Here is a 25,209-nt window from a genome sequence, read left to right on the forward strand (position 1 = left end):
TCTCCAGGAAGTAATGGAATGACTTGGGTATTTATGTTTTCCACATTAATATTTTTTGGACATAATATAGTGCGTTGTGTTAAAACGGGCATTTGGTCGAATGAGATTGCTGTTCCAAATCTCTCTGTAACTAAGTCGTCGCAGATAAAGGCTTGAGGAATTGTAATAATATGTGGGTGAAGTCCATCTGTATTGGTGAGTGTACCATCTCTCAGTTGTAATAAGCAATTGTTATGATCTGGTTCTGGACATCGTATCTCTTTTACTAACTGTATCTTTTGAAAGCAATGCCAATTGTCTGCATATTTTAAGGTGCACTGAACAATAGCTGAGTGCATGGCATCTGGAAGAATAGCTAATCACTGTTTAAAATCTCCTCCTAATAAAAGTACCTTTCCTCCAAATCGAATATTATTATTCATAAACGTTTGTAGAAGTTTATGAATGGTTTTGAGTAAGTGACTTAATGCCATTGTACATTCATCAATAAACAACATTTTTTGAAGACGGATGTCACGTGCAGTGCCACCGTTAATGTTCATAGTGGATACCGATTTGTAGGATCTAATGCAGTTGATAAAGATTTCACTTTCAGGTACATCGTCAGTTAGAATCTTCTGTAGATATTCAGTATATGAATGTAAAGGAGGCAGTCTAATTTGACCCTTTTGACAACAACGTCTAAATGTATTACTTGTATTGCCAGTTGTTTCTTCAGGGAAGTGAACTGAATGACAATGATTGCAAATGACATTCATTAATCCGAATGAATTTTCCCGGTGTATGTTTTGCTTGTGCCGTTTGAGAGGCGCGTTGTTGCATATGTAGTATTTGGGACGTGTTGTTTTGGAGCTGTAATCGATTTGCCTGTGCTGTGTGAGACGCCCGTTGTAGCCTTCGCTCCCGTTAACGTATGTCTGAGACGGGAGGTGTTTCGTTTTGAATCCGTGCCTGTTGCGATGCAGCACTTTGATTGATAGTTTGCGTCATGTGGATCTAGGATGTAGATTTGTGCATATTTGCGTTGTTGATTTGTTTCAGGGTGCACTGTTCCAATGCGATGCAGTATTTGTGCACATATGGGAAAGCAGTATGGGCCATTGCCTTTTGGTGGCCTGATATTTACTAAAAGCAAATGAACTATTGTAGGATCTAACGCAGTTCATAAAGTTTTTACTTTTAGGTACATCGTTAGTTAGAAGCTTTAGTTGAGCTTTGCGTTTTTGGAGTCGAGACATTTTTTCTTTTAGAAATATGGATAAGTAATAAGGAGTATTGCACTCACTGTTAATATGGAGCCTTTTCTGCGGTTGAACGGTTAATAGTGCCTTATTGTAATGAGATCCACCTATGCTGCATAGCCGTCTATTTTGTTGTTTCTTTCGTGTTCGTGTTTGTTCCTGTTATCCTTTCCTTTTCGTTTTGTACCCGTGACCGTGTATTCATGACTTGTTTCTTTCTCAGCATCCGAAATATGGATAAGTAATAAGGAGGGTCGCAGTCACTGTTAATATGTTTCCTTTTCTGCAGTTGAACGGTTAATAGTGCTTTATTGTAAGGAGATCCACCAATGCTGACACCTATGCTGTCTAGTGTGAAGGTGCTGACGTTCACTTTAGAATATGTGGCTTTGGGTGTGACTTCTTATGGATGTGGGGGGGGGGGGGGGTTGTTGAGGATTGTTGTCGCGCGAGCGTCTTCTTTCTTTTTGTGTTCCTGTGTCTTGTTGAATCCCCCTCTTTGTGTGTGTCCCGTCCCTCGCTTGTAGGGTCTGTGGGGTGGTTTTGTGTTATTTTTTTTGTGTTCCATGGGCTTGTTGAATCCCCCTCTTGGTGTGTGTCCCGTCCGGTGCCTGTAGGGGGGGGGGGGGTGCCTTGCTGTTGTGCGCGAGCCTCTTTTTTTTTTTTTTTCGGGTCTAGTTTCGTGTGCAATGTGTTTCGTGCTTTTCCTGCGTTTGACTTTGCGCCTCATTTCTCCTTTTTGTATGTGCTCACTCCTTTTTTCTGTGGTCTTGTCCGCCACTCGCGGCCCCTCATCCGCCTTTGTCGCCCTCTTTTCTCCGCCTTTCTCCGACTCTCGCGGACTCTTTTTGCGCCTGCGCCTCTCGCGGCCTCTCTCCGCCTCTCTCGCCCTCTTTTGTCCGCCTTTCTCGGCTCCTCAGCCGACTCTCGCGGACTCTTTTTGCGCCTGCGCAGTACGTCTTTTTGCAGCTACGGCCCATGGCCGGATGTGCCTGCGTCCATCATCCGGTTTAGCATTCTCGGTTAGTAATATGGATTCCAGTTTACCTCTGTGTCCAGATGCTCAGGGTAATTTGCGTGTGTGTGTGTGTTAAATCACAAATTATGTCATTTGTTCAGGCCTTTATTCTAGTATTAAATTTAGTATTTTAATCTGGTTTGTCTTTTATTCTATTAAATGCTTTGTATATCCTGTATTTATCCATTTTTAGTGTTATATGTGGACATTATTTGTATCCAATGTTACATATATCCTGCTGTTCTTTGAGACCTTGAATGTGATAAAGGTTTTATATAAAATGTATTATATTATTTTGGTTACATTTCTTCTTTATTCAAACAGATGACTGCTGCATGCATTAAGACTTTTACAGAGATTCTCATAAAAATACTCTATTCTAATTTAAGTTTAAAGTTATAGCTCATTTTGGCTTTTTCAATATTACAACAAAGAAAGAAGTCACAGACAAGTACTGAGAGAGCTCTGGTGGACCAAAACCCTGTGGAGAAGGTAGAAAATATGGAAAAAATATATTTAAATAAATTCCAAAGTGGACACATTTCAGTTCAGTTTATAATGCCTTGAAAGTATTATACCTGAAAACAAGGACAACATCTGACAGCAGTGTTAATGGGAAAGAAAGTGAAGTGAGAAATTGAAAAACGGAAAGATCAGACATTAAGAGTAAGGTATGTGCACTGGGACCCACTGTCTGATCTTGAACCTGCTTTGCCTCCGCCGTTCACCTTTCAAAACTGTGGCCAGGTAACCTATTGATATGCGCTATGGAGAGTTTAAGTAAAAGTAATTACAGAAGGAGGATTTCCAAAACAGAGTATTTTCAGCATGAGGCTAACTTTTGTTTTTTAAAAGACCTAACCTTTTCTGGATAATAGTGAAGAAAAGAGAACTCTAACAAAAGGAATATTTGAGGCACTAGAGGACTATTAATAGAAAGAATTTAATCTTTATAACCATGTCTTCCGTTCATTTTTGTACAATCTTGTCCTTAACATGTCATCACTTCCCAGTCCTCCCTTTCCAGGTTAGGGCTGTTAAAATACAATTAACGTGCTGTAACATACTATAAACACACATAACCTAACAAAACACAGGTGAATACAGTGCAGAGGAATACAAAGTAAAAGGATACTTCACATAAAAGGCATGGAAATATACTTAAACTGGAGGCAATAAAAGCAATTCTTAAATGGTGGCACTACAGGGATCGCCAATAGTGTAATTTGTACAAGGAAAAATGCTTATATGCTCAAGCCAGGTCTGCCTATGTAAATGTGGAAATCATGACTTAAGCTTTTGCTTCTCCATTTCTCATTTTATTGAGAATCAAGAAGAATGTCACCAATTTTATCTTATGTGGCAGTGATACTGAAGATTTGCATACTTTTGCACTGGAATTCCCTTGATTTGCCAACAACTTAGGAAGTTATTAAAAATTGGCCCTTAAAGAGGTTATATAAAAAGAACTGTAATGCAGATGACACACAGTCGTGGGAGTTCCTTTGTACATACTACTGTACATTATATATTCATAAAGGTATTAATACTTGATTATTTATGAACTTTGTAGAAGACTGGTTTTACAGGACCAAACTGGACTTGGGGGAAATCACTGGTATCATGTACTGCAATGTAAAAAGCAGAAGTGGGTTCTGGAGAGCAACAGAGGAAATTAAATACTATTTTGTCTGTAAAAGGCCCTGCAAATTTAAATTAAAGTTAGCATAGAAAACTGTATGTATTGCTTATCAGCCTTATATATATATATATAATCATATAGATTTCTGTTCTGGCTCGTCCTGCTTCCACTTCAAAACTGGTCCCGTCCACACGCAGCCAACACAGCACTTCTTGATTCCTATTCATCCTCTTTTATGTCATGCACTATACTGGCCTGCTGAGCGTAATACATCCAACAAGCACTTGAGGTGCTGCCACAATGGTAAAGTAGCTTTACCACGTTTGCGGGAGTCACCGGTGTCTTTACAACAGCTTCTTACACAGCAAACATCAGAAGCTAAAAATTATCGTGAACACATCCGAGAATACAACTCTTCTCTAGCGTTTGCTTCCATGGGTGCACAGATAACTCAACCTCCTGGTCACGGACCACTCCGTTTTAAAATACACGGGCATATTTATCACCAAATCTCTCCACTATACGCTAACACTTCTACCTCTCCAGGATATGGACAGTTGTATGTTTTTGACACAGCGCAAGCTACTGAAGTACGCTTACAAAATAAAGCAAACTCTGCATGCAGCGAAAATGTACTTCTCCAGCTAGATTCCATGCTCAGAACCATGAACCCCTTCGCTAAATCATACATACACATGCATGAAATCGCTCAGTCCAATCCAACAGCATCTGTACGAATGGTTTTCAAGGAAAACCCTGGGCAGGATTTACGACAATACAATGCCCCGACATTGCAGCGATTTTCATCGGAGAAGATGGTGAAACACCTGCTGAAAGGGACATTTGCATCTATCCCATAGACAACTCCTGTAAACAGATTTCCACGCTCAATATGAATTGCGATCCTATGGTTTACCCACTTTTATTCCTTTATGGAGACATTGGCTGGCACAAAGATTTACAACATGTTCCCGATAAAAGAACCGCCAAGCGAATAAGGCTTACTCAATGCCAATTTTACGCGTACCGATTAGCAATGAGGAATACATTTAGTATTTTGCACTCCAGTGGCAAACTATTCCAACAGTACGTCGTAGATCCGTATGTTAAAACAGAGGGTGCATGTCTCAACTGTCTCAGATTACATCTACAAGATCTGCGCGTGGAACAATACAAAGGACTATCAGACGCACTGCAAGCAAACGCTGAAAATAACAACGTACGTGTAGGCAAAATGATCATATTACCGTCCACATTTCCAGGAATCCAAGATACATGCAAAAAAACTATCAGGATGCCATGGCCATAGTACGTAAATTCAGAAAGCCTGATTTATTTATCACTTTCACATGTAATCCTGCTTGGCCAGAAATTCTACATGCACACTGCGTCTTTAAAGAAGTATTTATTTCTTCTTGATTTCTGAATTCCTTTCTCACCATTTTCCGTTCCTATTCTTACACCGCCATATGCTACGGCGGGTGTCGGCTAGTGTGTGTATATATAATATATATATAGTGCATCCGGAAAGTATGTGTACTGTTGCTCCACCCTGATTGCATCTCTCATCAATATACATTTTTTGAGGTGGGGGTCAAGTTTCTATTTATAATGTCATATACAAAAATAGGCAAGCTCACAATTTATATATAATATACAGTGCATCCAGAAAGTATTCACAGCGCATCACTTTTTCCATATTTTGTTATGTTACAGCCTTATTCCAAAATGGATTAAATTCATTTTTTTCCCCTCAGAATTCTACACACAACATCCCATAATGACAACATGAAAAACTTTTACTTGAGATTTTTGCAAATTTATTAAAAATAAAAAAATTGAGAAAGCACATGTACATAAGTATTCACAGCCTTTGCCATGAAGCTCAAAATTGAGCTCAGGTACATCCTGTTTCCCCTGATCATCCTTGAGATGTTTCTGCAGCTTAATTGGAGTCCACCTGTGGTAAATTCAGTTGATTGGACATGATTTGGAAAGGCACACACCTGTCTATATAAGGTCCCACAGTTGACAGTTCATGTCAGAGCACAAACCAAGCATGAAGTCAAAGGAATTGTCTGTAGACCTCCGAGACAGGATTGTCTCAAGGCACAAATCTAGGGAAGGTTACAGAAACATTTCTGCTGCTTTGAAGGTCCCAATGAGCACAGTGGCCTCCATCATCCGTAAGTGGAAGAAGTTCGAAACCACCAGGACTCTTCCTAGAGCTGGCCGGCCATCTAAACTGAGCAATCAGGGGAGAAGGGCCTTAGTCAGGGAGGTGACCAAGAACCCGATGGTCACTCTGTCAGCGCTCCAGAGGTCCTCTGTGGAGAGAGGAGAACCTTCCAGAAGGACAACCATCTCTGCAGCAATCCACCAATCAGGCCTGTATGGAAGAGTGGCCAGACAGAAGCCACTCCTTAGTAAAAGGCACATGGCAGCCCACCTGGTGTTTGCCAAAAGGCACCTGAAGGACTCTCAGACCATGAGAAAGAAAATTCTCTGGTCTGATGAGACAAAGATTGAACTCTTTGGTGTGAATGCCAGGCGTCACGTTTGGAGGAAACCAGGCACCGCTCATCACCAGGCCAATACCATCCAGTGAAGCATTGTGATGGCAGCATCATGCTGTGGGGATGCTTTTCAGCGGCAGGGACTGGGAGACTAGTCAGGATAAAGGGAAAGATGACTGCAGCAATGTACATCCTGGATGAAAACCTGCTCTAGAGCGCTCTTGACCTCAGACTGGGGCGACAGTTCATCTTTCAGCAGGACAACGACCCTAAGCACACAGCCAAGATATCAAAGGAGTGGCTTCAGGACAACTCTGTGAATGTCCTTGAGTGGCCCAGCCAGAGCCCAGACTTGAATCCGTTTGAACATCTCTGGAGAGATCTTAAAATGCCTGTGCACCAACGCTTCCCATCCAACCTGATGGAGCTTGAGAGGTGCTGCAAAGAGGAATGGGCGAAACTGGCCAAGGATAGGTGTGCCAAGCTTGTGGCATCATATTCAAAAAGACTTGAGGCTGTAATTGCTGCCAAAGGTGCATCGACAAAGTATTGAGCAAAGGCTGTGAATACTTATGTACATGTGATTTCTCAGTTTTTTTATTTTTAATAAATTTGCAAAAACCTCAAGTAAAAGTTTTTCACATTGTCATTATGGGGTGTTGTGTGTAGAATTCTGAGGAAAAAAATGGATTTAATCCATTTTGGAATAAGGCTGTAACATAACAAAATGTGGAAAAAGTGATGCGCTGTGAATACTTTCCGGATGCACTGTATATTATATATAAATTGTGAGCTTGCCTATTTTTGTATATGACATATAAATAGAAACTTGACCCCCACCTCAAAAAATGTATATTGATGAGAGATGCAATCTGGGTGGAGCAACAGTACACATAAATTAAAGAAAAAAAGTTAGACTTTGTTAGAGAGGAATGAGTCTTGTAAAATATTGGCACAAAATAAATGAATTCACAAAATTCTAATACATTAAGGCTATTTGTGGCAAAGTAACCTTTTACAGAACACGAGTGAAATGCTTTGTAAATTAAACATATATTCAATGAGGGGTTATGGGTCACTGAAAGCAAATCCAAATGAAAGAGGGTTGGTGATAACAGCAAATATTTCTGTACACTGCACCTAGCATCCTCTGATGTGTCAACTGCTACCCACTGGCTGGAACTTGCTTCACTTAAACAGCAGCTGGATACCATACTGGTTAATAAGTAATCAAAATTTCTTCTATTAAGACAGTTCACTCACTGGAAAATAACTTGCTCAGTTCTAAAAAACAAAATTTAAAAACCAAACATCTTTCATTCATTATAGATATTTTACTATGTACTCCGTTTCTCATAGTTTTGTTTTTTTTGCTTTTAATAATTTGACTTTACACTTTTGGCAGAGTGACATTTTCCCTATTAAATGAAGTTATAGATTGGAGAAGTTTGAAAAGACATCCATTTCGGTTTGTAGTTTATCATCCACATAAAATGTTAAATAAATTAATTAATCTGGACTTCGCAATATTTTTCAGTCTTGGAGTAGTGGTTAATCCATCTTCTAGATTATTATTAGTACGTGTCCTCTGGTACACAGATTTTTCTCTGCATGCCGAAGGCAGGTGTGCTAGATTAATTGGTGGGTGTCTGCATGAGTGGTCTCTGCAACAAATTGGCAGTCTGTGCAGGGTTAGTTTCTGCCTTGTCTCCAATGTTTCCAGGATAAGCTCAGATCTCCCACAATTCTGAATGAGATTAAGAGGGTATGAGAATAATGCGCAACATAAAACATGACTCAGTGTCAGATGTAGAGTCACATTTATAGTAGGCCAACTCAAAGTCTGCAATTCTTACGTCTGGGTCACAACAAAAATGTAGGTCATGCATGATTTGACAAAGGCACATCATGTCAGGGGAAAAAAAGTTGGTCCTGAGCCAACCTGAACCTGAGTTAAAACACAACTGCGGAAAGGGATTTCCCATGGAGGTGAAGCGAGCCTGCTTCATTCGGACCGCACTTTATTTCTGAAAGGGTCTGGCACTCCAATCAGGAAAAAGAACAGACTTACTTTTTATTTTCCCACAAATTACCACTGTACTGCTCTTAATGAGACATATACTAGAGTGTAGCTTCATTTTTTGTTTTAAATAATAGTTTCACAGTACCCACAATTTTACAAAATAAATAAATAAAATCTACATAAACACTTATTTTGGGAGAGTACTTTTGCTTAACCTTTTTAGAATTTTTCCAGATCAGATAAAAAAAAAAAGCTGCAGACTAAACTCTCATCACGTAACCAGGCAATGCTTAAATTATACACCTTGACTAGCCTGTATTAGAATGTACACATAAATCATTCAGGAAAAGTGCTCACCATGAACAGTGCATGACTCTATACTGCTCAATAAAAACCTGCTTTTATTGGACATGCTATCCCCTGAAGTGCTTAACATAATTTGTACAGATGTACAGTCTTGCTCAGGGTCAGAGAGAGAGCCAAGGAAAGGATCTGAATCTGCAGATTAGGCTTTTTAAGTACAACTCGCATTATTTAATTGCAAACAGCTTTAAGACAGCTGCAGGGCAAAATATTGTAAGTGAACCAAAACCGTTATATTTAGTTTTCTTATTCAATTCTGTTTTCCTTACTTGTTTTATTGCCCAAATGACTTTTTATCTCACATTATAGTACAATATATTACAAACATACACAAAACTCCATAGTTCGCTTTAAATTCCCAACAGCACAGAATAATTCACAGTTCTACAGACATCACGTTTGTTAAGCACTGTCACTTACACCCGTAAAACAAAGAAACAGCTACACAATAGGAAGAAAATGTGAGCACAAGATATCACTGCCAGTGTACTCCAAGTGTGCTTTACTGGGTCGGTATGTATGTATGCATGCATGCATGCATGTCCAGTACCTCCATATCAGATGCAACATGCATACACATGCTAGCTTACTACCGCTTAGTGTGCATTATTCTTATTACATCATGTCTTAATGTACAGTACACCCCCAAAATTTGCGGGGGTTACATTCCTAGAGCACCCGCAAATTGTGAAAAACCGCGACTTTTGGATATGGTTAAAAAAATGCCTTTTAAATTCCTATTTTTATAGTTTAAACCCTAAATACAGTATGCCCCCAAAGCACTTTAATTTCGTTGCAAACTCAGCTTAATACATTACCTAAAAAAATGACCTTAATACATTACCTAAAAACAGAATGTAAAGTTAAACCCGTATACTGTACAGTACAGTACTGCTAGGTCTCCCACGGTGCTAGAATGTAAAATGCCAATGTTACCACTATACGTACTGTAATTCATGCAAGCACATTTTCTTTGGTATATAAGTAAATACATAATGTATGGGTACTCGCCAATGATGAATGATATTGATGATGATGATGAAATAGCTGTGCAGTATGATGCAGAGGATTTAAAACTCCTCGGGTGGCGCCTCTTCTTCAGGCGCTTCAGGAGAAGTCATATCTTTGGACGGGTCTTCGTGCTGGCTTTTCTTTATAGGTTTCAGGAACATTGTGATGAGAAGTTGCTACATTGTCTCCTGTAGCAAAATGCTGGTACAATTTCCGTGTTTTCTCACGGATTATGTTACCATCCAAGGAGATGTTGTTCTTCCTGCAGTCGGTGATCCACAATGCCAAGGCAGATTCCATCCTGACGATATTTTTATTCCTTACGGTCGTTATCTTTTTGGCACTATCACAGAAACTTACAGATACGGTACTCCAGTTCGCTGCTTCATTCTTCTTTATGTAGCGTGCGGTGCTTTCATTAATGCCATAGTGGCGTGCTACTGCAGCATACCTTTTTAGTTCCCAGAGCAAATCCAGTAGTTCAACCTTCTCCTGGAGTGTTTTAAACTTTTTCTGGTGCTTAGGCTCAGTGCCAGAAGCCTTAGAAGGTGCACAGCATTTCGGCGTCATCTTGTGCATTTAAGAATAACAAAATGAATACAATAACAAAGTGGAAAACACAAGGACATTCAGCTGGAGACGCGTCACAGGGCAGCAGTCAATTAGCATCAAGGAGAAATGAATAACGCTCTCGGATTGGCTACTTCTACCATCCCAACCCGCGTTTCCCTCAGCGGTTGCTTCCTGTTCTCTCTACAGCATAGTATTGCCACGAAAAAAGCCATAAAAAATTGCAGAGGATATTTGCACTTTCCGCTAACAATTAGTAGTTAGTCGTTTGCAGATTTTTCCTTAGAACTTGAGTCCGCGAACCCTGAACCGCGACTTCGCGGGGGGTCTACTGTAAATATTCATGTAAAGCAAGCTCTGTACAAGCAAATGCATTACACATGTGTGTGCACTGAAGTGAACATCAGCATGGAAGTGTTCACTTGCATTAAACCAACTTGGCTACTGCCAAGAATGAGTGCATCTCACAACAGTAAGTCAGTAACAATCGCACCAGAACAATAACATTTTGGATGGAGCCATAGATTTTTCAAAACAACATCTCTACCATTTCAGCCTGAAACAAAAATTTTGTCGCGAATGATTAAATTTTATTTTACACTTTCATTTATATTTAATATAATACATAAGGTATGGGGCAATCAGTTGCTTGCTTTGTACACCTGTCATTTTTTTTATTTCAATATTATCATTTTCACAGTTTCATTTAACGTAGTAGGACAGTAGTATGCAGCATGCTTGTATGTTGGTTGGTGGTTTTGCATAAAAGGTTATGCAATTTTAATTTAGTCAGACACCATTGCAAAGAAACAATTGTTATAAAATTCCAACAAAGTTTTTTCTCAGAACATTGTTTATTGGTAAGTATTTGGTTAATTCTGAAACTAAGTGCCAGTGGTGGCTTAGATAAATGCACACAGTGGTAAAACTGTAAAAAAGCATTAGAAATATTTTGTGCAATAACTTAAGAGATCACAACCTGCTATTTGTGTTGGAGACTAATATTTTTGGGTACTCCACCCCCATCCCAAACAAAATGGACCATTCATGGTTAATTCTTGCCTTCAGATCAGTCCTACATGTACAGTACACAGGTACATACTTGATTATATCCCACCAAAGACTGGCATCTCTTCAGAAATGGCTTAGATCTGTACATCTAGGTTTAGGAAAAAGACGCTTCAGCTTTATGTCTTGGATATAAACATGATAAGTGATAAACAGGATGGGCACATCAAGCCTTACATTTACAATTTTCACTCAAGCTTTACTTAAGCACCCTTACAGAGCATTCCACATTTAAAGCCATTTTGATCCAAGTCAAGATTTTAGATAACCAATACACGGATTATGTGAGACATAAGACAGCAGGGAACCTTAAACACACTTTCAGCCTCAAAGGCAGGAGTAGCAGGGGTCCGCATTCTTCTTCATTTCTTTCTCTTTTTCAAAACACAATGGTGCATTTTTCTGCTCAACAGCCTATAAATGTGTTCTCTTTGAATGTCCATAATTCTTACAAATTAAATATAATTGAAGCTGACATAACAATCTCACTATACTGTTTATGTGGGGGGGAGAAAACATATCCACAGTATAGAGATATGCATTTATATGAATTTATATACTGTCTGAAATGTTTTCACCTTTATAGAAGTTTTTTCATTTTATTATTATTATACAACATTGAAGAATAGAGGATGTATTCACTTTTTTTGACAATGATCAAAAGAAAAAGATGCTTTAATGTCAAAGCGAAAACCGATCTCTGCAAGGTGAAATGAATTATTTACTAATATATACTACAGAACACAAAATAATTGATCGCACAAGTATTCACCCCCTTTAATACAACACACCTATGTCATCATTGGTGCAGCCAGTTGATTCAAGAAGTCACATAATTAGATAAATTCAAATCGCCCGTCTATAGTCAACGGGTTTGAATTGACTGCAGTATACATGAACCTGTACCTGGAAGGTCCAAGTTGCAGTGGGTCAGTATCATGGAGAACTTGCCCAATGAAAGCAAAAACACCTCTACACAGGACATCTAAGCTAGAGTTTGCCAAAAGGCATATGGGAAACTGAAATGAACTAGAAAAAGAATCTGTGGTCTGAGAAACACCAAAAATACGCTCTTTGGGCACATGACTAAAATACCAAGTTTGGCATAAGCTAAACACTGCACTTTATCAAAACCATCTCCACCATGAAGCATGATGCTGGCAGGATCATAATGTGTGTCGTCGTACTCACAGAGCGGAAGCAGTGCGACGAGTAATTGCAAATCAAACTGAGGAATAACGGGCATCAGCGAACGAGCGAAACAGACAAAGAATGGCTCAAATACGTGCCGAGGAAGCAGCAGAGCGATGTGCAGCCAGACTTGAGGGTGCACGGTTGCGAGCACGGCGATCGCGATCTGCAGCTTCAGATCTGCTTCGTTCTCAACAGAATGAACGCAACAGGCTGAGAGTGGCTGAAAGACATCAACGAGAAACAGCAGATCAGCGTCAAACACGACTCGTGCTCAGCAATCACGCGATTACAATCACCTTGCATTCCGGTACAACCCAGCTGATGATTATAGTTTGAGCCGGCATGTTCTCATCGGCACTATGACTGAAGTGTGTCCTTATTGCAAGGCTCTGAAATTTAATGGAGAAACGAAAGGAATGTGTTGCGCCACAGGAAAAAATTAAACTGCCTCAACTTGGAGAACCGCCAGAGCCATTAAAAACTTTGCTTGCCGGATATACCGCCGAATGAAAGCATTTCCTATCTAACATCAGGAAATACAACTCATGCTTCCAAATGACGTCGTTCAGCACAGCAATCGTAACAGCTCAATTCATGCCAACTTTCAAAGTGAAAGGACAAATTTATCATAAAGCCGGCTCCCTGCTTCCGTTCCCAGATGGTCAACATAAATTCCTACAAATGTATTTCATCTGTGATGGCAATGATGAATTGAATGCACGCTGCGGAATTTCTACCGGCATAAAAAGGTCCATCGTTTCCCAACTGCAACAGCTTCTTCACGAAAAAAACAATTTAGTGCGTTTGTTCAAAATAGCAATTGACATGATGCCATCTGATACACACAAGATTGTTATTCATGCCGACAAAACGCCTGCTGGAGAACATGTGCGAAGATTCAATGCTCCAACTATAGACGAAGTGGCAATTGTTATAGTCGGAGATCAATTCCAACCTAGAGATATTGTTCTTCATCGGAAAAACGATCAATTGACGAAAGTTGCAGAAACTCATCGATGCTACGATGCCCTGCAATATCCAATCATTTTTTTGGATGGTGCCGATGGATATCACTTCAACGTTAAGATGATAAATCAGGTCAGTGGCGAAGAAACAAATATGAAATGCAGCGCAATGAACTATTATTCATACCGATTAATGATTCGAGAGAATGAAGACAATCACATTTTGAAATGCCGTCAATTTTTTCACCAATACATCGTAGATATGTATGCAAAAATCGAAACAGAACGTTTGATATTCATCCGTTTGAATCAGACCAAGCTTCGCTCTGAAGAATACGTTCATTTGCAAGATGCAGTTGTAAATGACGGTAATACAACTAACGTTGGAAGACTAACGATTTTGCCATCTTCATATACAGGCAGTCCATGTCATATGCATGAGTACGCTCAAGATGCAATTGCGTATGTTCGTCACTACGGGCATCCAGACCTACTCATTACATTCACATGCAATCCAGCTTGGGACGATATACAACAGCTCTTACTTCCTGGGCAATCGCCGGTGGATAGGCATGACATCACAGCACATGTTTTCAGACAGAAGCTGAAATCGCGGATGGATTTCATGGTAAAACATGAAGTGTTTGGGTCTGTGCGCTGCTGGATGTACTCAGTGGAATGGCAAAAGAAAGGATTGCCACACGCACATATACTGTACTAATCTGGCTCTATAACAAAATTAATGATGTAATATGCGCTGAAATACCCGATGCCGACGTCGATAAGGATTTGCATGAAGTTGTGACGAAAAATATGATACATGTACCTTGCGGTACACGGAATCCAAATTCACTATGCATGATAGACAGAAAATGCTCTAAGCGATATCCTCGAGCATTACTATCCAACACAGTTACAGGAAACGATGGATATCCTTTATACAGAAGAAGATCAGCAGAAGATGGTGGTAAATTAGCAACCATACAAATGCGAAATGGTGACATCGAAGTAGATAACCGGTGGGTTGTTCCATAAACGTGGAATACTGTAACTCCGTTAAATTAATCAAATACATTTCTAATTACGTGAATAAAGGCAGCAACATGGCAGTTTTTGGCGTGCAACCAGAAAGAAGTGATAGGAATGCGGTCATACATATTGATGAAATCGCACAGTATCAGGCTGGAAGATACATAAGCAGCAATGAAGCTGTATGCCGAATTCTTTAATTTCCCATACATGAACGAAGTCCAGCTGTTGTTCACTTAGCAGTACATCTACAAAATGGATAACGCGTTTATTTCACAGCTGCAAATGTGCAACAAATAGCCCTGAATCCACCGGCTACAACGTTAACTGCTTTCTTCACGTTATGTCAAAATGACGCGTTTGCGAAAACACTACTGTATTCGGAAATGCCTACGTATTACACATGGAATGCGAGTAGAAAATCATTTGAACGACGCAAACAAGGAGAGCGAGTTGACGGACAACCTGGCATATTCAAAGAAACTATGATAGGCAGACTGTACATCATGCATCCCAATCAAGATGAATGCTTCTTTCTTCGCATGCTGTTGGTAAATGTGCCCGGTCCAACATCTTTCCATCAATTGAGAATTGTCAACGGCGTTACACATGCCACTTTCCGCAGTGCATGTCAAGCTCTGAATTTATTGGAGAATGACCGACACTGGGATGTATGCATTAATGACGCGTGCAACACGTCACATCCAAATGAAATTCGTGCATTGTTTGCAACCATATTGACCGCCTGCTCTCCTTCATCTCCAACAGAGTTATTGGAGAAATATAAATCACACATGGCTGAAGATATTTTCCGTCGAATATGCAACGAAAATTCAAATATGAACATAGATTTCACAGCAGAAATGTACAATGAAGTGTTGATAATAATTGAAGATTTGTGCTTAGAAATCGCGAACAAAGTTCTCAATCAATTGGGAATGCCATCACTGAATCGATCTGCTGCTGCTTCGTTCGATTCAGAATTGCGTCGTGAACAAAATTACAACACGGGTGATCTTTTCTCGTATGTACAATCAAATATTCCTAAGCTAATGCTTGAGCAAAAAGGCATTTACGATCAAATAATACAAACTGTCAATAACGGGGTTGGAGAAATCTTCTTCTTAGATGCGCCAGGAGGAACTGGTAAAACGTTCCTAATTAGATTGATTCTGGCAGCAATTCGATCCCAAAATGACATAGCCTTAGCTCTTGCATCGTCCGGAATAGCTGCGACATTGCTACCAAGTCGAAGAACTGCTCATTCCGCTTTGAAATTGCCATTGAACATGCAATTCATCGAAACTCCCACGTGCAACATCTCCAAAGCATCCGGCATGGGAAAAGTATTGCACAAATGCAAACTTATTGTTTGGGATGAATGCACAAAGGCGCACAAAAAAATCGCTCGATGCTCTTGATCGATCATAGCAAGATTTGCGTGGAAACATCAGACCATTTGGGAACGCATTAATATTGCTTGCAGGAGATTTCAGGCAAACATTACCTGTAATTCCTCGATCGACACCAGCGGACGAAATAAATGCTTGCCTGAAATACTCTACTTTGTGACGACATGTAAAGACGTTAAAATTAACTACAAATATGCGTGTCCAGCTGCAAAACGTTCGATCAGCTGAGATATTCTCACATCAATTGCTGGAAATTGGGAATGGAAAGGTGCCGGTTGATCTGACCTCAGGACAAATTTCATTGCCTTATAACTTCTGCAATTTAGTGACGTCAAAAGAAGAATTGTTTCAAAAAGTATTTCCCAATATTCAAACCAATTATAAGAATCACGATTGCCTGAGTGAACAAGCTATTCTTGCGGCCAAGAACAAAGACGTCTACGAACTTAACAATATTATTCAGTCTAACATTCACAGCGATGCAGTGACATACAAGTCCGTCGACACTGTTGTGGAAGCAGATGAAGCGGTTAATTATCCAACAGGGATACCACCACACATACTGCAATTGAAAATCGGCATACCAATTATCATGTTGTGAAATATCAACCAGCCAAAGCTTTGCAATGGCACATGGCTTGCAGTAAAAAAATTAATGAGCAGCGTCGTAGAAGCAACAATCTTGACAGGACCTTTCAAAGGTGAAGATGTCCTCATTTCTCACATTCCTATGATTCCAACGGATATGCCATTTCAAATTATGAGATTGCAATTCCCAATTCAATTGGCGTTTGCAATCACTATCAACAAAGCTCAGGGCCAATCTTTAGAATTGTGCGGTTTATATCTAGACACGGATTACTTCTCACATGGACAATTATATGTTGCGTGTTCTAGAGTCGGCAAACCACACAATCTCTATCTACACAGACAATGGAACAACAAAAAATATTGTATACCCACAAGCATTGTGAAATAAAACATATTAGAAACGTGCGCTTTCTCTTTTCTTTCTTTTCCATTTAACCAGACTGAGCCACAGCAACGCGTGGCCGGGTACAGCTAGTAATAATAATATTCAAAGAAACATGATTACATTCAAATAAAATGTTTATTTCACTCTCATGAAGTACTCTAGAGTCATGCATTGAACAAGACTACTTCACAAGAACATCACGAATAATACAGTAACAAGCACCAAGATGGAAAGACCAAGACACATCCAATGAGATTAAGCCAGATAGCAGGCATGTTTACTTAATAATTAATGATCTACGGCTGTACACCCAGAAGAATCACCTTCTGGCTGGTTGGGCCACAGGAAACATCTTGTAAAGTAACAATTACCAAAACTAACCACTGCTATTCCAGCATCGTTTCTGAAGTCACATTCTCTCTTAGTGTTCCATACTGTTTTCTCTCCGACCCCATAAAACTAGTCTGTGAGGCTCTACTTATCCAATGCCCAGGGAGTCTCTGCATGACTACCTGAACCTTCTTGGGTTTGTAAAAAGAGTAATTTGAATGCTCCAGAGGTTTGTGGAATACAAAGCTCACCAAAGCTGTATGACATTTTGCTGTCAAATCACCCCTATAGCCCTTCCTATCTTTAGGGCAATTTGCTAGCTACTTCAATTCAGTTAGCGCCCATGTATTCATACAGTAAAACTGCTTGTGATTTAAATATGCGTGCCATCAATCAGATCAGCTGCTAGTTGGTTGTCACATACCCAAATTTTCACTATTGCAAAGTCGCATGTTCACCGTGGCCAAAAAAAAAAAATCAAAATCATAACTTTACCAAACACTTTTATTATGGCAGACAGCTCATGGCTTCTTTATGTAGATGGAGTGATAATTTGACATATTATTCCATCTCTGTCAAACCGATATCTTTTAAGGAGTTCATTGTTGTCCAATGTTTCAAAACATTCATCCTTTCCTGATATGTGCATGCCTATTTATCTAATATAATCTAACCACTGTCTGAATGCCATCTTCTGGCACCTCCTAGTAAGATACAACAGCTCACGAGTTCTCCTAAATCCAAGTAAAGTTAAGAGTGGTTCCCTATTTTAGAAAAACTGATAAAATACTATTATTCCTACTTCTAAGAGTAGGACCATGTGTGCAACACTCTTGAGATTTTTGAGCCAGTTAGGACTGCTTTTCTACTCTAAGATTTGGGCACAGATATCAATTCATTTGAGAATTTGCTGCTGTATTTCGGAAAAGCTGTTCACTAACGATCTCCATGCAACTAGACTGTGCTTGAACAGTTTTTCAAAGAAGATTTGGGGAGAAATTTCTGTGTCTATGTGTGCAAAGTTTATAAAAACCGATTCAAAGCTGTCATTGCTGTCAAAGGTGTGTTTACTAAAGGCTGACTTAAACAGGGTGAATAATTATGCAATCAATTGTGTGTTTAATATTTTTAATCATTTAAGATCACTTTTCAAAGAATGGTTCTCTCTTTCACATTAATGAGAGTTTTTTTCTGTTGATTGATGTCAAAAAAGACTAATTAAATTCTTTGTGATTCAGTGTTGTGTAATAAAAATGTGAAGAATTCCAAGGGGTGACTACATAACTCTCATTTAAGTTAAAAAAAGCCACTTTTTAGCTTAGGAATGGGGAAGATACAGTAATGTAGTGTGCAGATCTTTGAAATAGTAAACCTACAGTAAACCATTTTCCCCAGTTGCCTAACACATATGAACTTAAAATCCTAACCACACCCCTGGAAAAGGTGAAACCTTAACATCTTGTGCCCTGGAATTAACCAGAAACACTGCCTGGGCATGCAAAATGCCTTCTTTATTGTATTATTTTAGAGGCCTGTAGCACAAGGGAGACTATTTGCTTGCCTGCTTTGTAATGGCAGCAACTTGATGTAGCCCAAAGTGCACAGTCCTGTAAAAAGCAACAATCTGGTTGCTACATCCCAGAAGCTGTATGTTCTTAACTACAATTCATGCCAAAAAAATTGCCCAACTTCAACACAGACTCTGAAGCTGTGGTCTGGTTCATTTCACACTACGTCATTTAAAGCACCAGAAACAATTACTTAAACCAAGTTAAGAACATATTCAAATGGCAGCATATAGTCTAATCATTACCCTGTTGGCAGAGGCCTGCCTGCTCTTCTGCTTTTTTTCCCCTCTTTTTAGACACAGTATGACAACACTATTAGTACAGTACTCTGTTCTACCGAGTACAAAATCAAAGTTCAGAACTACTAAACAGCTGTAAATTCTTGCCCATTCTCCATACTGTACCTGCACAATAGTATAGAAATCAAAGTATTAGGTAAAGTTCTTCTGTACCCCCAAAACTTAAGTGTACCCCAAAGTATTTTCACTGATCTTCAATGATCACTGCAGTAAACCATTCAAAAATAACACACTGTTTACTTGATTATGTTGCCTTCTTTTGTGATTCCCTTTGGATAAATGCATGTGTTAAGTGAGTAAATGTAAATCTATGACCATTCTAGAAAAGGTTTTAGACTTGAAACACAAATGAAATCTGATCCTGGGTGAAATCAGACACACACACATCACTAAGGATATTTCAGTTTTCTAATTCCTGTTCATGACGCAGTCGTCTGAAATTATACCACAGGAATGATTCTGATCTGTATACTGAAAGAACCCTTAAGAACAGTACAATAAAAAGTTCCATGAAAATTGAATATTCTTAAATAAATTTTCAATGACTATGCAAAAAATGTTTATGGGGTTATTACTGTTTGTGTATAAAGAATAATATAATCCTTACGTGCATATGCTAATCAACATACACTGCCACTCTCTAGTGCTATGATTAGGGAGCAGAACTACCTTATCTCAAAAGGTCTATCTTCTTATCTGAAAAATCTAAAAAAAAAAAAACAAATAATATATTTGTTATACATTACAGATGTGAAAAGCACTATAACAGACTTTAACCTGCTTGGACAATATGTTTTAACATGTGATCGAGGGTGGTTCTTGGGGATTTGGGGATAAGAACTACAGGCTTGTGCCCAACTTTTTAGCAAAGGGTTCATAATTCAGTGTACAGTATATCCTGGCTAGGTTGCCTCCACATTTTCTCACTTGGCAGACTCCTTTCATCATGACAACATTTCTTAATCCCTTGGGCCTAGACATTTAAGTATTTTTAAACAAAACAAAAAGTATCAATTCCTGTAACTGGTCATTTACTATAAAAAATTAAGACTATCAATTTCACCTGTAGCCATCTGTTCAAACTGGTTTCACCTTTGACTCTCTTGGTTTTAGCAAGGTCTCCAAAAATAGCTTTGCTGCTGTGACTATTTAGTTTAGGTCCCTCTTTCACAATTCCAGGATGTCTGGTTTCCCCACAAACATTATATCAACCTTAAATTCCTTAGCTTTCCTTCTGCCACGTTGATTTAATAGACCAGGTATTACACAGAACACCAGCAATAAGCAGCTTACTGCCTCCAACACACCCATTTACTAGTTTAACCTCCTTAATCCAATTTTTCAGATCACAAGAAAACTCTCCTAATAGTGGGCAAGAGCACAGGATACCATGCTACTGCAAGACAAGCTCACTGTCACATGGATTTATAAGTAATCTGGAATAAAAACAGAAAGATACCCAAAAGAGAACAGACAGTACATCTAAATACTGCACAGTCAATGACCTGACCAGCATACAAACCCTTAATGTCAGCAAATTTAAAGTACTGGTCAGACTTCAGGAAGCAGATGGCTGACCACACTCCCATCCACACTGGAGAGAGCTTTAAACTTTTTGGAGTCAGCATTATAGATGGTCTAATGTGGACATAACATCTCTGCTATTGTTAAATGGCTCACCAATAATTTACTTCCAAAGATGCTTGAGGAAAGGCTGGATGTCTACATCAGCACTCACCTACCTTTACACATACACAATGAAATTCTTAGCAATTGGATGCATTACATTCTGGTATAGAACAGTTATGCTCGGAATCATATTGCCCTTTGATGGGTTCTGAACATCCTGAAATCAAAGTTTTTTTTTTTTTTTAATGTAACATGCATAACAAGGGGGCTCCGCCCCCTGCTCGCTTCGCTCGCCTACCCCCGGCGTTTTGAACTTGTGCCCGCTGGGCAGCCACGTGTGAGGATGACGCACGTTTAATACGGAGCGTTCGCCCGTGTCACTCTGGGGCCCCTCACTGTTAATACGGAGCTCCTTCCGTACTATTATGCGGTGCATTGTGGACCTCTGCGGACCCCGTAGTGTTTCCCGTTTCAGTATGTATCTCGGTCAGTCGAGCTTTTGTTTTTGAAGCTTTTGAATTCCGGTCTTCATTATCTGTAACTTGCTGTCCATGTGTTTGGCCCCCTCGTTTAACCTGTTTATGACGTTTTAGTTTGCTTTCTACTCTGTCTTTCATTTCTGATCTCGCTTTATTCTGCTTTTGTTTCAATGACACCTGGTGCGTGGTGAATATATTTTTCCTTTTTCGAGTAATAATTTTCATTCGTTTGCGATACTGTGATGTTTATCGTACTGTTAATAATGCATCACTGTAATGTGATTCACCTATGCTGTATATTTTGGACGTGTGAGGATGACGTATGTTTAATACGGAGCGTTCGCCCGTGTCACTCTGGGTCTCCCCACTGTTACTACGAAGCTCTTTCCAAACTATTATGCGGTGCATTGTGGAGCACTGCGGAGTCTGTAGTGTTTCCCGTTTCACTTCATATCTCGTTTAGTCGAGCTCTTTCTTTTTGGAGCAGTGCCTGCCTGGTCTGCGGCATCTCAGACGCACGTTGTAGGCACCTGCGTTCATTAATTATATCTAGGCAGGCGCGTGTTTGTATCTCGGTCACTCGAGCTGTGTCGTTAAATCCGTGCCTGCTTTGCCTACGCAGTTTGAGACACGCGTTGTAGGCGTCCACGTTCATTAGATCTGTCCACGCGGACTCGGTGTCGGGGCGTTGACGCCTCTTGTTTTACTATGTCTCCTCCTGCTCCTTCACCACGCATTAGTGCCACTCACAATATGGCGGCGACGCTTCCGCCTTCCGTATCATGTCGGTTTTTACCATGGTGTGGACGTTTAACTGTCGTTGTTTCTGCCTTTATATTCTGTATCTCGGTGTGCATGTGTTTCGTGCCTAGGTTTTTTTGAAGCTGTTGCATTCCAGTTTTCATCATCTGTAACCCGCTCTCCATGTGTTCGTCCCCGTTCTTTAATCCCTTTATAAAGTTTTACTTTGTTTCCTACTGTATGTTTTATTTCTGACCTCACTTTATCCTGCTTGCGGCATGTCAGACGGTTCGTAGTCTTTCTCGTTTTACTCTGGGGAGGGGGCTTTGTTCTGTAACCTGCTCTCCATGTGTTTGTCCCTGTTCTTTAACCTCTTTATGACGTTTTACTTTGTTTCCTACTCTGACGGTTCGTAGTCTCTCCCGTTTTGCTCTGGTGCGGGGGGGGGGGGAGCTTTGTGTGGCGCCTGCACACTTGCGTAGTCTCTCCCGTTTCACTCGTGGGCTTTGTGTGGCACTTGCACACTATGTCTTTTGCGTCCACGGGCAGGTCCCTGCGTCCATATCCGGTTTACCATTCTCGTTTAGTAATATGGATAATATGGATAAGAAAGCAACACCACGTTCTACCTTGACTTTAAGTCAAACGTGACGCTAATCTAATGGACAACAACAGTTTATTTTTTGTATAGTTCGATTCACACAAGGAATGCTGCAATGGGCTTTAACAGGCCCTGTATTTTGACAGCCAACACCCCCCAGGCCCCTCCTCCCCATCCTTGACTCCCTAAGAAGTTAAGGAAACCCACCTTCAAAAAAAACCCTGGTAGGAGGGAAAACAAACAAATCTTGAGAAAAGGCCATTCAGAGAGAGACCCAAATAGGTTGGGTGTGCAATAGGTGTCAAAATATGGGGTAAAGAAAATACACAAAACAGAACACAAGTAGTCCTCTTCACATGGCTAGATGGCCCAGCTATCATTGCCATCTCAGGAATACAACAGAATAGTGCAATAGTAATAGTACAAACTATTTCTTCCAGTTCTGTTCTGTAAGGAGGATAAACCCCTTTACTCCTGTGCTTAATGGAATTTATAAATATGGAGTCTTGGCGTTGTAGAAATGAACCATGACTGATCTGAAGAACAAGCTAAATTAATGAATGAAAAATTGTCACTATGTAAGAGAATGAATGAGATGGGGAATCGAACAACTTCATCTGTACTGCATTACGCTCTGTTGCTCATGTATATACAGGATGGGAAGACAGACTATGTGCCATTGCGGATGAGAATAATGTTCGGAACAGTTATCACCACCTCTGGAGCCAATTTCAAATGGTCATTCCCAACGACCAAGCACAGCTCTAAGCAGGGCAGAATTAACTTTAGCTTGGTTACTTCTGGTACCTTCTCCCGTGTATGATGTGGATCACTTAAAGCATACATACCTGCGCACGAGTCACCACGGGTTACGTCTTGTCACCATTCATCTGTTGGTAGGCTAGAAGGCGCATCACTTCGTGACAGTAAGCCTCGACCTGGCTGACCTGCTCAGTGCTCAGCCTCTCCCTCCACGCGTAAATTGCCTCTCTGGCGTCTCGGGAAGAAATCATGAAGGGCTTTTCCGACGAGTAGCCTACACCCCGCGTCATATTCAGAACAAAGTCCTCCATGGCCGGCACGTTCCGGAGGCCAGAGAAGTGGTACAGACGGTGCAACTCCCTTACGGGATGGAGGACCATATCTTCGTAACGTAAACTCAAGTAATTCTTCCGCACCCAGTCGGGCGCGCTCCGGACCAGCAGGATGTCGCCAAGCCAGCTGTCGCAGATCACCTCCATGGCACTAGAGACGTAACTTTCGGCACGCTGCGAACGACTGGGCACCAACAAGCGCTTGTCTGCGCGCTTCCTGCTCCTAAGCACCTGGATGCTCTCGCGGACTAGGGCTTGCTTGGACTTTAGTCGGGAGTTGTGCACTGCCCGCGGGTCACGGAATATCTGGATGACCTGCAAGTTCAATTCAGGGTCTCTCATGAGGGGCGCCAGCACCCCCAGGTCCAAGACGCGAACGTCCTTGATCACCACCACCGGGTACTTTTTGCACTCTTGTTCCAGCCGCTGTAACTCCGTCCCTTTGCATCTCTCGCAGAGCGTCCCGTCAATGAGACCGATGGTGTCCCGCTGGTACGCACTGCACAGGGGCTCCGAGCAGATTACCTTGTTATTCTTCCATCCGAATAATCCGGAGGCGGTGAGGTTCTTGTTCGAGGAGTAGAGACGCAAGACGGAGAAGTCGCAGCGGAACAGCGAGCTCATCATGTCGCGCAGCGCTCCTTGCAGGCTCTCCGCATCCCCTGGATACAGTGCCTGCCACATGTGCCACATGGGTTCGTACAAATAGAACACGTCCGGGTGTTGGTTGAAGAGCTCTCCGAGAAATGAGGAGCCCGTCCTCCAGGTAGCATGCAGGTAGATGTGCGTCTTTCCGCTGCTACTGCTGCGGTTGCTAGAGCTCTCGGGAAACTCGCTTTCGTTGACTCCTTTGCCCTCCAACATATTCCACAGACCAAAGGAGCCCACAAGATCGGGGCATCTCTGGCGATGCAGGGCAGACTTTAACTGTCGCGTCTTGCTGCTGTAGTCCAACATGTAGGGAATGAAAAGCAGTACTACGGAGTAGCCGACGATTAAGACAAGATAGCGCTTCTGCAGCCTTCTCTTCATTTCTTCCGTTAGCGTGTGAAGGAAGCTTCGTTTGCTTGGCTGCTTAGATAACTCTGCCCTCTCTGCAAACTTTCTTTAGAGGAGCACTCGCTCGTCGTCTCACCAGTCCGCCTGTGCGCAGAGGCACGCCCAGTTACTTTCAGAATAAGAGCATTTTGGGCGGTGGGGGCGATCTGGAGGCCTTCCCTCCTGACTCTTACGTAACCGGGAGACTTGCGCACTTAATTGGTTTTGCCTCTCGTGCGGTGGAGTCTGAAGGCTGAACTCACGGCTCGTGCCAACTGATGCTCGTAGTAAGAGATTTTAATTAATTAAACACACAGTGGCTTCGAAACAAAGCGGTGGCCGTTTTTAACATCAGAAAGTCCATGATCATTTCAAGAAATCATTGCTTAGTTCTGGGGAGGA

General features: G+C 40.8%; 1 protein-coding gene across 1 annotated transcript in view; it reads right to left on the reverse strand.

Moving 5' to 3' along the window:
- The window catches only part of chst7 (carbohydrate (N-acetylglucosamine 6-O) sulfotransferase 7), a 51,140-nt gene extending 26,158 nt beyond the window's left edge, over positions 1–24,982 (reverse strand). The window contains exon 1 of the mRNA XM_028800023.2: positions 23,524–24,982. Within this exon, the coding sequence (XP_028655856.1) occupies positions 23,545–24,801 (1,257 nt within the window). The 5' untranslated portion in view covers positions 24,802–24,982 and the 3' untranslated portion in view covers positions 23,524–23,544. The remainder of the gene's footprint in view (positions 1–23,523) is intronic.
- Positions 24,983–25,209: the final 227 nt, after the last annotated feature.

The sequence above is a fragment of the Erpetoichthys calabaricus genome, chromosome 4 (genome assembly GCF_900747795.2).
Source record: "Erpetoichthys calabaricus chromosome 4, fErpCal1.3, whole genome shotgun sequence".
Classification (NCBI taxonomy): Eukaryota; Metazoa; Chordata; class Cladistia; order Polypteriformes; family Polypteridae; genus Erpetoichthys; species Erpetoichthys calabaricus.